Source organism: Thermobia domestica, chromosome 7, assembly GCF_964235325.1.
Source record: "Thermobia domestica chromosome 7, izTheDome1.hap1.1, whole genome shotgun sequence".
NCBI classification, from domain to species: Eukaryota; Metazoa; Arthropoda; class Insecta; order Zygentoma; family Lepismatidae; genus Thermobia; species Thermobia domestica.
Window position 1 is genome coordinate 260,270,211 of NC_137460.1, and position 14,899 is coordinate 260,285,109.

At 35.9% G+C, this 14,899-nt stretch overlaps 1 protein-coding gene and 1 non-coding gene across 3 annotated transcripts in view; both read right to left on the reverse strand.

Annotated features, from left to right (window-relative positions):
• The window catches only part of LOC145690857 (uncharacterized), a 109,487-nt gene that overhangs the window by 21,651 nt on the left and 72,937 nt on the right, over positions 1 to 14,899 (reverse strand). For both annotated transcript variants that reach the window (XM_081766222.1, XM_081766223.1), the window contains exon 6: positions 10,706 to 10,952. In XM_081766222.1, coding sequence (XP_081622348.1) covers positions 10,706 to 10,952 — 247 coding nt within the window. The remainder of the gene's footprint in view (positions 1 to 10,705; positions 10,953 to 14,899) is intronic.
• Positions 12,647 to 12,715, reverse strand: LOC145691134 (small nucleolar RNA SNORD31). The gene has a single exon (XR_014132346.1). It is a non-coding gene; the product is annotated as a small nucleolar RNA SNORD31 (small nucleolar RNA).

Genomic DNA, 14,899 nt, shown 5'->3' on the forward strand with positions numbered 1-14,899 from the left:
CACCACTCATTCATTTCTCATCATCACACACTCCTTTAGCCTAGCCGGCATAACGTGGGACATAAAACAAAGATTTTTCAATTGCAGCCTTAAATGCTCCATGCAAAGTAAATAACCCACAGCTTCTTATATCAAGTATTAATGGAACATTTGACGACGTCTTGATATCTGGCTCGAAGAAAGGCTATGCAGAAATGTAAAGTTTACATTAGGGGCACCCACTGAAATTTGAATCGTCATTTTTAAGTTAAAATATGAAAATCTGTGGAAACGATTAAAAGGTAGAATTCACCAACGACACCTGTGTCAAATAACGAGCGCACAGTTGCCTTTTTAAGGTATTCCAGAATCGGGAATTTATGTATCCTTCAACAGCTGAATTAGTGCACTTCTAAAATATGGTGATAATGCATAAACTAAAGTATATGCTTTTTTTTTTTTTTTTTTTTTCGTTGGAGCTGCATTTTCCCAAAATCTCACTGTACGGGAACATAAGTGAAACTTTCTCCTCTTTAGCAGCAGTTTCTATTATGGTATGTCATTACACTTTCAATGCACCATAATAATTCTGCTTTTACAATACTATCATTTAAAAAGAAGTTATAAACTACTTTGTTTCATTCCTGAACTCGGACCCACTTATATCGTAGAATTCACATTTGAGCACGCAGAACTTTTAAAGCTATGGACTGATGCAGTACAAATAGGGTGACACTCCCAAGTCAGAATGTACTGGCTTGTTTTCTTGATTCACAAAGACATTTACAACAAAAAGAATGTGAATAGGAGGAGAAACGGACGAACCTTGAGGAAAACCTCCACTCGGTGTTTATCTCAGACCAATATCGTGCATCCATTGTTTGAGCGCTAGCCCCAAAAGGAATGCTCTACCAATTAAGCCACCGAATTTGTGTTTACGTTAGTATCATCCTGCACAATATTTCAAACCCGCAATATGAAATATGATCGATCTCTTCGATCAGTTTCCTCCATTTAATGTAACACGTGATAGTAATCCGTCAGTAGGAAGAAATCTGTTTGCTTCCTAGTTCCAAAATCTAAGGTTTTTGGCGAAAAGCAAGGTATAGAACAGCAACATGATGTAAATAACTTTTTTTTCCTACAGGTAAAGTATGAAAATATCAACATTAGAACAAGGATTACACATCATGAAACTTCGTTACTTCCAGAGTATATGCAAATAAATTAGTATTATTTTACGATAACTTGAATCTCAAATTCTAACCGCCCCTTTCTCTTGTCCTTCATTTCAATGCAAACTGCTAAATAAGGAAATCCAATCTTTGTTATGTACTTTTAGACAAGGATACTAGCAGAGGTGTCTTATGGATCAGACTTTCAAACCCCCCCCCCCCGAACAGTTTTCGTGTCCCTCTCTCAAAAGCTGCATTCAACTTTTATTTTTTTCCTTTTTTGTCTGAAGAAAATCTTATTTTATAAAACTTTGAACATTTCGTATTGGCATTGAAAAAAAGTATTCAAATTTTCCTCACAGAATTTTGACTACAGAGATAGACAAACTATATTTGAACTCGTATACTATAAATATTGTTCGCAAATTGCTGCATCATTCTGGTGACAGGTAAGAATAAACAATTTATGAGACAAATAATCATATCATTAGAAATGTATGATTACTGATGGAAAATGATTAAATATGTATCTATAAAGGTATAACAATAAATATTGCATTATAAGCACAATGTAGGAAGTACATTTTAGTATCTATAAACGTATCCCATATGTAAATATCAAGAGTTAGACGGAATTAATCTGCCCATCCACTGAGTACTGATCCAATGTATACGCTATGTTCAACTTTATCGGTTACTGTTTTAAACTCATAAGCACTTGCGAAATAAACCTCTTTGGCTATTAAAATAAGTTAAAATAAAAACATCCAAAATCCTTTCATTTGTGTAGTAAGTTGCCCTCACTTAATGCAGGACAGGAAACTCCGATAAAAGCGAAAGTAGTGGAAACGAAAACAGGCTGGAATTATGCGTGCGTCGAAAATGAATTTCCCATTGGATCGTTGATCTAACTGCATTTTGTGGATGATGCACCAGTATGATATTCCAGAGCACAGTTAAAAATCATAAGTTGCGCTTGTTTCACTCCGAAACTCCACTTGTTTATAGCACTCCGAAACTTCCCACTGTTTACTAATTTTATCTAGAAATTACTGTGTGCAATACAGCAACGCACAACTTAACTGTGTAAAATCATTCCAGGGCCTGTTTTACTATTATGGTTTAGTGTTAACTTTAAGTGTTAAGCAGTTTAAAATGTTAAGTATTTATCTGCCGAATAATTTTTAAACTTTAAAAAAATTCTTTTTTAAAAATTAAATCTTTTCCTTAAATATATAATTGGGAGATTTTTGAAAAATTATTGTAATTTTTTTATTTTCTATCTATGTGAATTAGTATGTTACTAATTGAGAACATTGACACTTCTCAGAAGCTCATATTATGCTTTTCCATGGGACTTGGAACCAGGGTGGAATGATTCAAAGCAATTGATTTTTCTTTTTAATAAAAATCGTAGATTTACATCAAATTCTGCAATGATAATTTACAGCAAAATAAGTGAAATCCTGTTTCTGTTCTGTTATTTCGATAATGGAAGGTACTAAATTATATCATAAGAAACAAAGATAAAATATCTAAACAGCTAGATTGTATATTTTATAATACTTGAATAGTTACCAGTTGGAGTTCAGAAGGTCAAATTATGTCTTAGGCTTTACAAATATTGTCTGGCCTAAATCCTTAATTGCAATTGCAATATATTTTGTAATTAATTCAAAAAGTCTGTACAAAAATGTATTGTAAAATTTCATGTATTTCTATTTTTTTTCAACTAATACACGTTAGTTACACAAATTTCTTTTAGGCTTCGTTACTTAGCCACTTACTCTTCAATCTCCTGCTACTATTATCTTGTTATACATGCTTTACATAATTATACTGTCTAATGTTCGGAATATTCGTACTAGTACTGTATGATGTAAAACATTTGATAAGATTATGACCATAAATGAAAAACTGGTACTTTTTACGTGCACAAAAAACGCCTAACATTTGCTATTATCTAACATTTGTGCTGTTTTTGCTTACTAGGTGCTATTATCAATTTATCATAAGCCTCAAAACTATTACTTTCATACTACGTACGTAATCGTATCAATCTGGTCTAACTTACTTTTACTCGTTAAGCGAAATTACATTCCGTTACTTTCAAGCATACAACAACCATACTTTATTATATTTAAACTTACTGTTTAAAGTTGTAGTTGGAATTTGTAGTAACTAAGTATGAATTTTGCAAAACTTAACACACAATAAAACTTTCTGGTGTCATAAAGTTTTTTCTATTATTTATTTAAATTTTGAGAATTTCTCATTTTTCAAAATATAGGTTTTCAGTATTAAACACAATTTTGCATTTCGTAATAATATAGCACACCACAGACAGACATAAAACAAGTTAGTTTATATTCTACTTTTCTTCTTCTACTTTTGATTCAGTGTTAAAACTTAATGCTTTGTTCATTTGTTTAAACAAAGAGACCAACTTTGACACCTTTTCTGTGCCTAAACGATTTCGCACTTTTTGAATGTATCATTCCAAAAATGGAAAAAATTCGTTCTATTCCTGCTGATGAAGAGGAGGCTGTAAGAAGCTGAACAACTGTCTGTAGCACGTTATTATCGATAAAATTCTTTTTTGAATTAAATCATTCAACTGCAGACACACTTTGTAATACTTCATTCGAAAGCATGACACTTGAAAATGGCTTGGCTTTAGCCTGAAATTTAATTAATGTAAGCAAGAACGAAGTGTCACTGCATGACTGTTCAGCAAACTACATACCGGAATCACTCTCTTCTCCAGTGAGATCGTGCTTCTGAAGCCATAGATCTAGTATGTAAGCCAAGAAGTGGGCTGGAGTTAGAACTTTTTTGTATCTGCTTTCATACTACTTTTATTTTCTCCTTATTTTGAAGCAGGTCGTTCAACTCTTCTTTAATACTCTTTCATATGTGTACTGCATCTGCTATTGTTGCGTCGTTTCTCTGTACTTGAAATACGAAGGAATAAAATCCATACAGTCTTTTTTACGGCCTTTGGCGTGGGAGACACGTGTTTGATTCTCGGTGGGAGCTCATGTGGTTTGGATTCCACGTTAATCAGTAGATCCCGTCTCATATAGCTTCGCTGCTGAAAGGAACGTTAAATTCAAAATCAACTCAACTCTTTTTTACGGCCTGCCGTTAGCAATTCTACACAAAGTATTCGTAAGATCATCGAAAAATGATGCATGAGTGAGGCGAGGTGCAAACAAAATGAGACAACTGTATAGCACAGAGCAGGAAAGCGCCAGTTTCATGCAGAGAGGAAATCCTGTTTTGAACGAGCATAGGGAAAGTCCCGATTTCGTCTCTTCTTGACACAGATTCGTAACTCACCCGAAAACTCGTCATCCACCGGAAGAAAATAACCAGTTTGGTTCTCACTTGTTGTGTATTCAGCTTCTGTAGTCTTAGTGTTATTCTAACAAGTTTGTCCACTTTTGACAACTTGGAAGTTTGCACTTGAATGGCATAATTAACCAGCGGCGTAACGAGGTTCCGCGGGCCCCCTCCTCAGAACCTTTAAAATGTAGGTCATATAATTTCCTTTTATTTATTTATAATTGCCTCCGCCCCTAGAGCTCTAAAAAGGAGTTATGTGGCCTCCAAGCCAAGTAATGCCTTGCTGGTCAATTATTGGGCAACATAACTGTCGCGGAACAGTCTTCATAGAAAAACACAAAACATCACGTTGCAAGCAGGCGTGTGTGGGGGAAGAATAATAACATATGAGAATAAAATATCCATCCCCATTTCTAAAAGTGTCACCACCACTTTTTCTTTTCTTTTTTCTCTTTCTTTTTTTTTTTCAAATATCTTCACACGCACTCAATTTTGTATTTACATTTTCCGTTTATTTAGGTCAGAGCCGGCGGTCCCTATGAGTCCTGGGCCCCGGTTGCCTCAGCCTACTTATGTCCCCCACCCCTGTAATTAACATTTAACTCAATTCCTAGTGGTTTTCCTTCAGTTTGCGACATGGATTACACAAGAAAAAGATGTGATTTAAAGGGAAAAAATTAAATAAAAAAATCAACAAAAATGATTTTTTTTTTTTTTTAATCATGATTTTTTCTACCCTGCTTGGAACCACAGCCGCATGTAACTTGTGATAACAACTAAGGGGCCTGGACTTACGTATGTTCGTGAATTCTGGAGAACAAGTACAGCAGATTTTCTCATTTATTTAGGAAGGAGGTAAGTTTCTTTCCATGAAGTTCTTCGTATTATTTTTCCAAGTTGCAACAACTGTTAGATTCAGAACATTAAAGAATAAGTTACAACACGTAGCTGACGTTTGTAACTGGATAGCTTCCTATCAATAACATCCATGCCTCCCATGCCATGCCATTGTTGTACTTGCATGGTATGTAGTTCTTCCCAAGGTCAGTGGGTCTGATAGTCGGATGCCAAGGTGGTTACGAAGGTGTCATTCTATATGCACATATTTCCTTAGTTTCTTGTTTTCATTGCATTTGCGGGGACCACAGTTCTTCATTCTAATACTATACCGGTTGCTTTGAATAACTTAATTTCCAATTCTTTTAAGTATGGCTACGAGATGAAGACATTATCAAAGAATACCTCAACTTGCACAGGACGAATCGCCATGTTTAATAAGGTAGTAACCTCTTTAATCTAATCATATAGCCTAGCTGCTGAAAGAGACGTTAAGCTCAAGCTCCTTAGTCTAAGTAGAGATCTACATTTATCAGGGTAGATTGATTTATATCACTTGATTTTTTTAAATAAAAATCGTCGAATTAAATCAAATTCCGAAATAAATTAATTTAGGTGAAAATAAAGTAAAATCATTTTTCTGTTCTGTTATTTCGATTACGGAAGATAATAATCATAGTACAATGAGACTCAAATGTATGTACAGCACAGTATGAAAACGAGTGTTATGCAGAGGATAATAAGCAAAATCCTGTTTTCACCGGGTAACGGGCCAATCCTGCTTTCTTCTCTTCGTAACATAGGGTTTTTAAATCGTTAACTATTCCACCAGGGAGATCACCATCGACATTTAAGACAAAAATTCCTTTGTGTGCGTGTCTGTCTGTCTGTTCCCAGATAATAGGAGCGTATTTAGAGGGATCCAATCCCCTCGCAGCAACTTTTTTTTTTTTAAGATTTTATAACTGTAGGCGAAATTTATGAATTTTATATGTACAGTACTTCGTGTCGCAAACAGTTCTAATTTTTTAATATGTCCCTACCAAAAATCAGCAGCTTTTGTGAAAAAAAAAAAGTATAATGTCGATAAACGTTACTGTACTTTGTCCTTAATGCTTAAGAAATATTGCTTGGGATTGAAATAGGTTAACGATAGAGGATTAATTCAAAATTGAACCCCAATACGTTTACTTAAATGACATAATTAACATTAGATACTAATTCCTAATGTTTCTTCTTCAGTTTGCGACTTGTATTACACGAAGACAAAAATTGATTTAAATAAAAAAAATCAATAAAAATGATTTTTAAAAAATCATGATTTTTTCCACACTGACATTTATCGGTATCCTTTCCTTAAAATATTTTTAAAGCTTATTGGAATCCATCACATGAACAAAATGTCCACATTTTGAATCCAAAACGAAAATGAAATGAAATTTTTTAGTTTTACGTCCCACGATTATGCCGGCTAGGCTAAAGGAGACGGTGATGATGAGAAATGAATGAAATGGTGGAATGAAAAAATGGGAGGAAACGGGAGAACGAGGAAACCCACGCCCACGGTGTTTGTCCACCACAAATCTCACTTGGCGGAGGCTGTGCTCGAGCCTGGGACCCCAAGCACCAGAGGTGAACGCTCTACCACTGAGCCACCTCGGCCCTCCTTGAATCCAAAACGAATGGGATAAACAACTTTTACATGACTCATCATATGATGACCAATGTATGGAACTATTGGTTCTTCGATAAAAAGTCGTCATAAAATTGCTTTTGATAGAACTACAAATGGATTCTAGCGAATTCAACACGTAAAATGGATCATAGCATCACAAGCACCACGGCTTAAGGAATTATGTCAGATCGAAAACTTTCAAATGAGATAATCTGTTATTTTGACCTACCAGTGAAAATGAGGTCTGGTAGGTCGTGAAAATGACCATTAGCAACAGTTAGGCGCAAATGGGACGACAATATTAAGATGTATCTCGACGAAATAGGAATACAAAGTAGAAACTGGATCCAGTTGGCTAAGGATAGAAGTCAGTGGACAGCTTTTGTGAACGCGGAATTGAACCTCCGGGTTTCATACGCCATAGAGTTAGTTAGTTAGTGATTTCTGTATTTAAAGCTTCCAAGGTTATCACAAGTTATTTACTGAATGATTTTTATATTAGTTTCTTTAGCATGAAAGATTTCCAGTAAAATTTTGCACAATTCAATTGAAGACATAAGTAACAGACACATTAGCGAACTTCAGGCTATTCTATTTGCTCTACGAGGGTGGACTGGAAACTTAGTGGCTTGACTAGAAAGGAAGCAATTATTTTATATTTGTATATATTAGATCCATAGCTATATCCGTTGGTAGTCATTGTCTACAATTTCATTTCTCTATTGTTTCAGGTGGGGAGTTTATAAGATGTTAAGTCGGCGGAAATGACGGAAATTTGTGACACGGAGAAAATCGAACATCGAGCTGTCATTCAGTACCTGCATAAAAAAAGGCTTACCACCACAGGAAGTTCATATGGACATGATAAGACTCTGTGTCGTCCTATTCCATCGTGAAGAAGTGGGTAGCTTAATTTAAAAGTGATAAAAACAGCATTGAAGATGATCTCTGCAGTGGCAGGCCTTTAATGTCGATCACTACAGAAAATGTCAATAAAATTTGTGACTTGATTTTGAATGACCGCAGGATCAAAATCCGAGAGACAGCTGAAACTATGGGTAGTTCATATGAACGAGTTCAAAACATCGTAAACGAATCAGGGTTCTCTAAGGTGTTCGCGAAATGGGTACCCAAGTTGCTTTCAGTTGAACACAAACATATCCGACTCACCCTTTCCCATGATTGCTTGGAACTGTTTCAAAATAATCTGGAGGAGTTTAATGGTAAATTTGTGACTATGGACTAGAGGTCTGCACGGGCCGGAATTTTTAGCCCGGGCCCATGAATTGATAACGTAAGGCCCGAGTCCGAAGTAAATTTTAACATTTAGGCTCGAGCTCGTGTGATAATCAAATGAACTCGAAGTAAGTCTGAATTACAGAAACTCAATAATTAACGCAAAATGGTATTTTTATTTCAAATAATTAGAGATTTGATTCTGCAGTTGAGCTTTAGAAGTTCTCCAAAAAGAACGATGAAATAAATACCATTGTACAGTATATTTACAAAGTTAGGTCCGAAAAGGCCCGAGAAATATGGCTGTATATTTAAAAATTTACGGCCCGAAGTGACATATGGTTTGTAGGTTCGAGTCCGGCCTGTGGGCTTGAACCGAGCCCGTGCAGACCTCTACTATGGACGAGATATGGGTATATTATTATACACCGGAGTCAAAACAGCAATGGAAGTAATAGAAACAACCTGGATCTCCTGTCCCAAAGAAAGCCAAACAAGTTTCATCGGCAAACAAGGTTATGACAACAATTTCTTGGGATGCTAAGGGTATTCTCCTGATTGACTTCGAAAGTGTGTCAATTCTGAATACTGCACCTTTCTGCAACGTTTGTGTAAGGAAATCAAATTTAAAAGACCAAGAATGTTGCGAAGGAAAGTGTTGTTTCACTAAAACAATGCGCGTGTTCACACGTCCCTTGCATCCATGGCAGAAGTTCATTCTTGTGGATTTGAACCGTTGCTGCACCACCCTATTCGCCTGATCTGGCCCCTCGGACTTTGAATTGTTTAGAAACCTGATAATGTTTTTAGGGGTCAGCGATTTTCTTCGGATGCACAGGTGAAAAGTACTGTACTGGGATATTTTGCAGTGCTCGAGGAATCATTTTTTAAAAGTGGTATAGAAGCGTTACTGGAGAGGTGGTGTAAATGTTTGTCGGTCGAGGAGGATTACGTGGAAAAATAAAACATAACTTATCCAAATATTTTATTTTATTTATTTATTTATTTAATTTTGTAGGTCAGGCAACGAACTTTCCAATCCACCCTCTTACTATCCGTATGGATCGCCTGGATGCCAAATGGACTAATCCCAAAACTGAAATTTGAAGTTTAATAGTTCATATTTTGGGTATTTTAGCAACGAAAATCATAACTATCTAGTTTATGGTTTTCTAATTTAGTGCATACAAGCGAATGAAAATGTTAGTCCATCTTTTTTGAAGTTAGGCCACCTGGCATCCAAGTGATCCATATTGGTTTACGTATTTTGTTTTCAGAATATTTCAGGAAAACATACTAACAAACTTTCTAATTAATTATATATATATATATATAAAGCTGCTGAGGATTCGTAAGTTGATATCTATTATACCGTATTTGCGTGAATATTGGCCGCACTTTTTTTCCCCCTAAATTTTGGCTTGAAAAATCATGGTGCGTCCTATAATCGAGATTTTTCTTCGAGATTTTTCTTCTCAGATAATAAATCGTCGATTTCAAAATGACATGTACACGTATCTTGTGGATTCAAATGAATACCATTACAAGTTACTGCAGTTACTTTTGTAAACCATCATAAATTTAAGACAAGAATAACAGAAAAACTTATCTTGTTCACAAAAACTGCCACCTTTATTGGGTACCGGTTAACACCTTTCATTGGCACAAATAACACATGTACACCTAATACTTTCATTAACAGGAATACGTATCTCTGTTATACAGTTATATAATATACACGGCATATTTATATACAGTACCATTCTTGAAAAAAAAAAATTAAAAAAGCAACTTTGTTTAGCAAAACTGAGTCAGCTTGTTTGTACCCACCCAAATCAAACATCACTCCCCACTATCTCAACATCAGAAGCGTCTGATTTTCACCCTCGACAGACGATTCAGAATGCTGCTCAGTCATTATCACAAAGAAGGTCATTTTTAGTCTCAAGATTACTGGAAATTTCTTTCGATATTGATCGTCAAGCCGCCAAAATCCAATGGCACACTTCTAATACAATGCACGTTGCAAACTGCCTCCTGGCGACGAAGTTACTTTGTTCATGATGTAATTTCTATAGAATTGTCTTACACTAGCTTTGAATGGATGAGTGATACACACATCCAAAGCTGCAATACACAGCTTTCTCGTAAATTTAGTAGTGCGGCCTATATTCGAGATTTACTTTTTCTATAATCTTGTAACAAAAATTTAAGTGCGGCCTTATTTGCACAAATACGGTATTTCTTCCGTCTTATCTGTAATTATAATTTGTTATCCAACTGAACTAACACCTCATTTCGTACAAATGATTATTTTTCAACTTTCCTTCACAATTTGACCTTAGCCTTCCGCATTCTTAATGTGAATGTGGATCCTCAGCCAGATAACATAATAATAATAATAATAACCTGGAAGACTGTAATTATGCTGATATAGATGTTACTTAGTACTTACATTTCCGGATCAAACATATGACGTATCTTAAGGCATGGAGTAGGACTACAGGGTAAAGAGTTGACGCTTCCTTCCATCGTCTCAAACGCCTGACCCTGCCACACTTTACGTCGAGCGTGCAACGGTGACACTGAAGGCAACCAACGCCATACTTTGAAATCCTCGCCGCTCACACGCTGAACCTCCGACCGCACCCGAGAATCGTTCTCCAACACTTTCACAGCTTGTTCCCAAACATAGGCTTTTCCTGTGGAGAGAGAAAAAAAAAAAAAACATTATGTGTGAACATTCTGGCAGCTGTATCGATATGTGAATGTTTTTCTCTACTTTGACCAATTCTATTTCTTGGTATATTAGAAGTTCGTCTTCAGCACTACGTCTATATACTGGATGTATGTCCAGAGCTTTCACACCAGAAACGGAACAAAAAGTGTCATAGTGCGCATCGAATGGAATAATGTCTGCCCTACAAGGTCTTCTATCATCACAAGGATAACCCGAATTTGTTTAATGACAGGATAGGTAATTTGATACATCACTGAAAAAATCATGGAGAAACAACTTTCGCAAGAAAAGGTTTCCGCGCGGAGCACTGTACGAAATGACCACCATTTAATAAAAAGTTCTTGCACATTCAGATAAAACATACAATGCTTATTAATCATTGACACCTAGAAATAAAAGAATGAAACAAGAGAAATAGAAAAAAAAAAGTGTGCTGTGCTTGATCCATAGGGCACCTAATAACATCTCAAAAATTTTAAATTTAGATATGTAATTTGATACATCATTGAATTAAAATGACCACGGAAAGTAAACAACTTTTGTTGGACATAGTATAAAAACTGGCAGAAATTTGAGTTTCTGAAGAATGAAACGGAAGCTATTTTGAAAAGGTACCCACACCAAAAACTTGTTTGGTTTTTCATGATGCTTCCAATGATGGTCCGGTAAAAAGACCTCCTGTATTTGGGGACGGCGCTGTGTGAATTGTGGTAGGGATATCGATCGGCGACGGAAAGAGTATCGATCGGTAGCGTTATATGTATCATTTCCAGTATCTGTAAAGCAGAGAAAAAAATCGCCTGGCCGATCTGTTTAAGTGCTGAACGCTTTGCTGGATGGATGCTCTCACACGCGCCACATATTCCGGCATTGTTACGGTCTGAGGTCGGCCAGCAATCCCCCCCCCCCCCTCAGTTTTGCTTTCAGAACATGTTGCTCTAAGGTTTGATATTCAAACTTGAATAGTTTATTCTATCCGGAATAGAATCATGTCGGCCAGGTTCGAACCGAATGCGAGTAGTAATCACAGAACGAATATACTCCTCCACAACAAACGCACGCTGTTCACCGCGCCACACCATTGTGACTACTGAAAATGGCACGTACACCGCTATCAATCGACACCCTTTCCGACTTCCTATCCCCGTCACAATTCACACAGCATCCTTTGCAAACACGGGAGGTCTTTTTGCCGGACCCTGTATATCAAATTACGTATCTCATTTACAATTTTCAGTTGGCCTCTGGGTGTCAAGCAGAGTGATCCATTCGATGCAGCTTCACATTTTGTTTCAGCTTTTATATCCAGTTTTCCTGATTCAAGCATTGGACGTTTTATGTGAACAGTCGATATACCGGTAAGACGCAAACCTACTGTTTAAAGTGCTATCCGTACATGTATTTCCCTATTGCGTCCACTTCGGATCTCCGCGCGAAGGACAAAATAGTAACCAACAAGTAATGAAAGAGTTTCTCCCCGCATTTTCTTTGTTTAACTTGAGAAATTTTAAGTGATTGTTATCTCAAGGGTAAATGGGAAAAATGATACCAACGAATTCCGACGTAAGAATTATCTCATAAACAAGGATTACTATGTTCTAAATCTTGCCCGCCGTATTTTTAATTGCTTACAACTTTATTTCCTGCCACCACTATCTCACGTCAGCCTTATCAATCAACACCTCTAATCAGACTGGGGCGGTATCATATTTCATCACTGATAGTAGAAGAAGAAACCTGTTTCTGTTCAGCTCATATTCAATAATTCAGATGAGTGATCACAGACTCAGCAAAAGGTCTCTTCTATTATTTTTGCCTAACAAAAAGATTTTAACCTTTCCCACTGTGACAACATATATTTCTTTATGCATCACATACTACAAAACTATGCATTAAAATTTCTCTTTTATTACTGCACTATGCATCACTTCCCAAAATATGGCTTCAAAGTATATCTTGCATACTTTAAAACACTTTTAAAATCTGTAAAGAATTCACAGTTTTTTAAAATATTTTAAAAATACAACTATCATTTTAATAGTTACAGAATGCTAAATTTACAAAAAATAAATAAATAAAAATAATTACGTTCCACATTACGAAAGTGTGTGTGACGTAACTGTGAATCGACGTAACCAGCAACTGTTCAACTACCTGCAACTTTTTCAAAATATTTGCTATTCTAAAATACAGAAATTTAATTTTTACTAATAAAATGCACTTGTAAAATGCTTTACCTTTAATCAGTTAACTTGAAAATAAGCTTTAAATTCATCTAACAAGAGAAAAATAAGTTTGGAAACATCAGTTATCATTAGTTGAATATCGCTAATAAATATTAAATCCGAACAGAGGGTGCAATTCCCTACCACGAATACACAATTAATATGTTAGCAGGTAAAAATTACTGTAACATAAGTATAAGCTTTAAATTCGTTACAGTAAATACCCGTTCGTATGTACATCAACTCGTTACAGCATATCACAGAAATGGTAATAGATAGCGAGAAAGTGTTTTCCGCAAGCGATACAATGTCTCAAAAGAGCATATATATCATTACAACGCGCAACACTATATCGAAAACGGAAGTGGTTGAATTTACTAGTAATTTTGGTGTCAATACTGATTTTCATAGAGCAAAAGATTACGAGCTATCGAGAGGCGGTTTTTTGTAACCGATTCTGCGTCTCAAGAATACGTTCTATATTCTCCCTTAACCCTCTATTCATGCCGAAAGTGTTTGAAATTAAGGACTTTTGGTTTCAACCTTTATCGCCATAGAACAAAGAGAGTAAGGGATAATAAGTAATGGCTTTCTGATATGAATTCAGCGACCGAGGAACAGGTTTCATCTTATTACTCTATTGCAATCAGTAATTATAAATGTATTACTTGAAGTTTGAGTACTGAATTCGCATAGTTTGGAAGAAATCCACTGTAGTTTCACACTGTGAAACAAAACTCATTTGTCTAAGATATTGTTTAAATCTTCCGTGAACAGCAAAAACCCTTCCCTATGATATGCAATAGACTGCTTGACTCAGCATATTTTGAAGAATTTTCCTGACTCATTTTAATTTTCTACCGTCAAGGTCCGCCTCCAGACTAGTGTTAAATCTAAACCATTTTTTTTTTTTTTTTTTTTAAGATCATTAATGAACACATATAACAGTAGGAAGATATTCCTACGCATACAAATTAAAAAAAAAAAAGTAGATTTGTTTTAAAAGTTAACTAGCAGCGTTCACCCCGCTTCGCTGCGGTCACCCCGGAACGCAATAAACTTTGTTACTTAGATAATTTTTACTTTTTCGCTTTCAAGTGATATGATAAAAACCATAGAAGATTGCACTAATGTTAACATTATATCGCCTGTCATTTATGTTAACCCGCCCCGCTTCGCTGCGGTCACCCCAACCCGCCCCGCTTCGCTGCGGTCATCCCCGAACGCAATAAACTTTGTTACTTAGATAATTTTTACTTTTTCGCTTTCAAGTGATTTATAGCGCCTGTCAGTTATGTTAACCCGCCGAGTCACAGGGTCATGCGGGTTGCATATAAATACGTTTATTTTTATACCTATCTATATATATAAAAGAGAACGCACAAAATCCTTTGTCCGCTCATCACGCTAATACGGCTGAACCGATTTCTTTCATTTTTGGGGGGTTGTTAGGATTTGGACCCTAGATGGTTTTTATCATATCACTTTAATTTTCAATTAGCAGTGTCTTGAGATAATTGACCAATCAGGTGTCCATACGTACAAAAAATCCTTTGTCCGCTCATCACGCTAATACGGCTGAACCGATTTCTTTCATTTTTGGGGGGTTGTTAGGATTTGGACCCTAGATGGTTTTTATCATATCACTTTAATTTTCAATTACCAGTGTCTTGAGATAATTGAC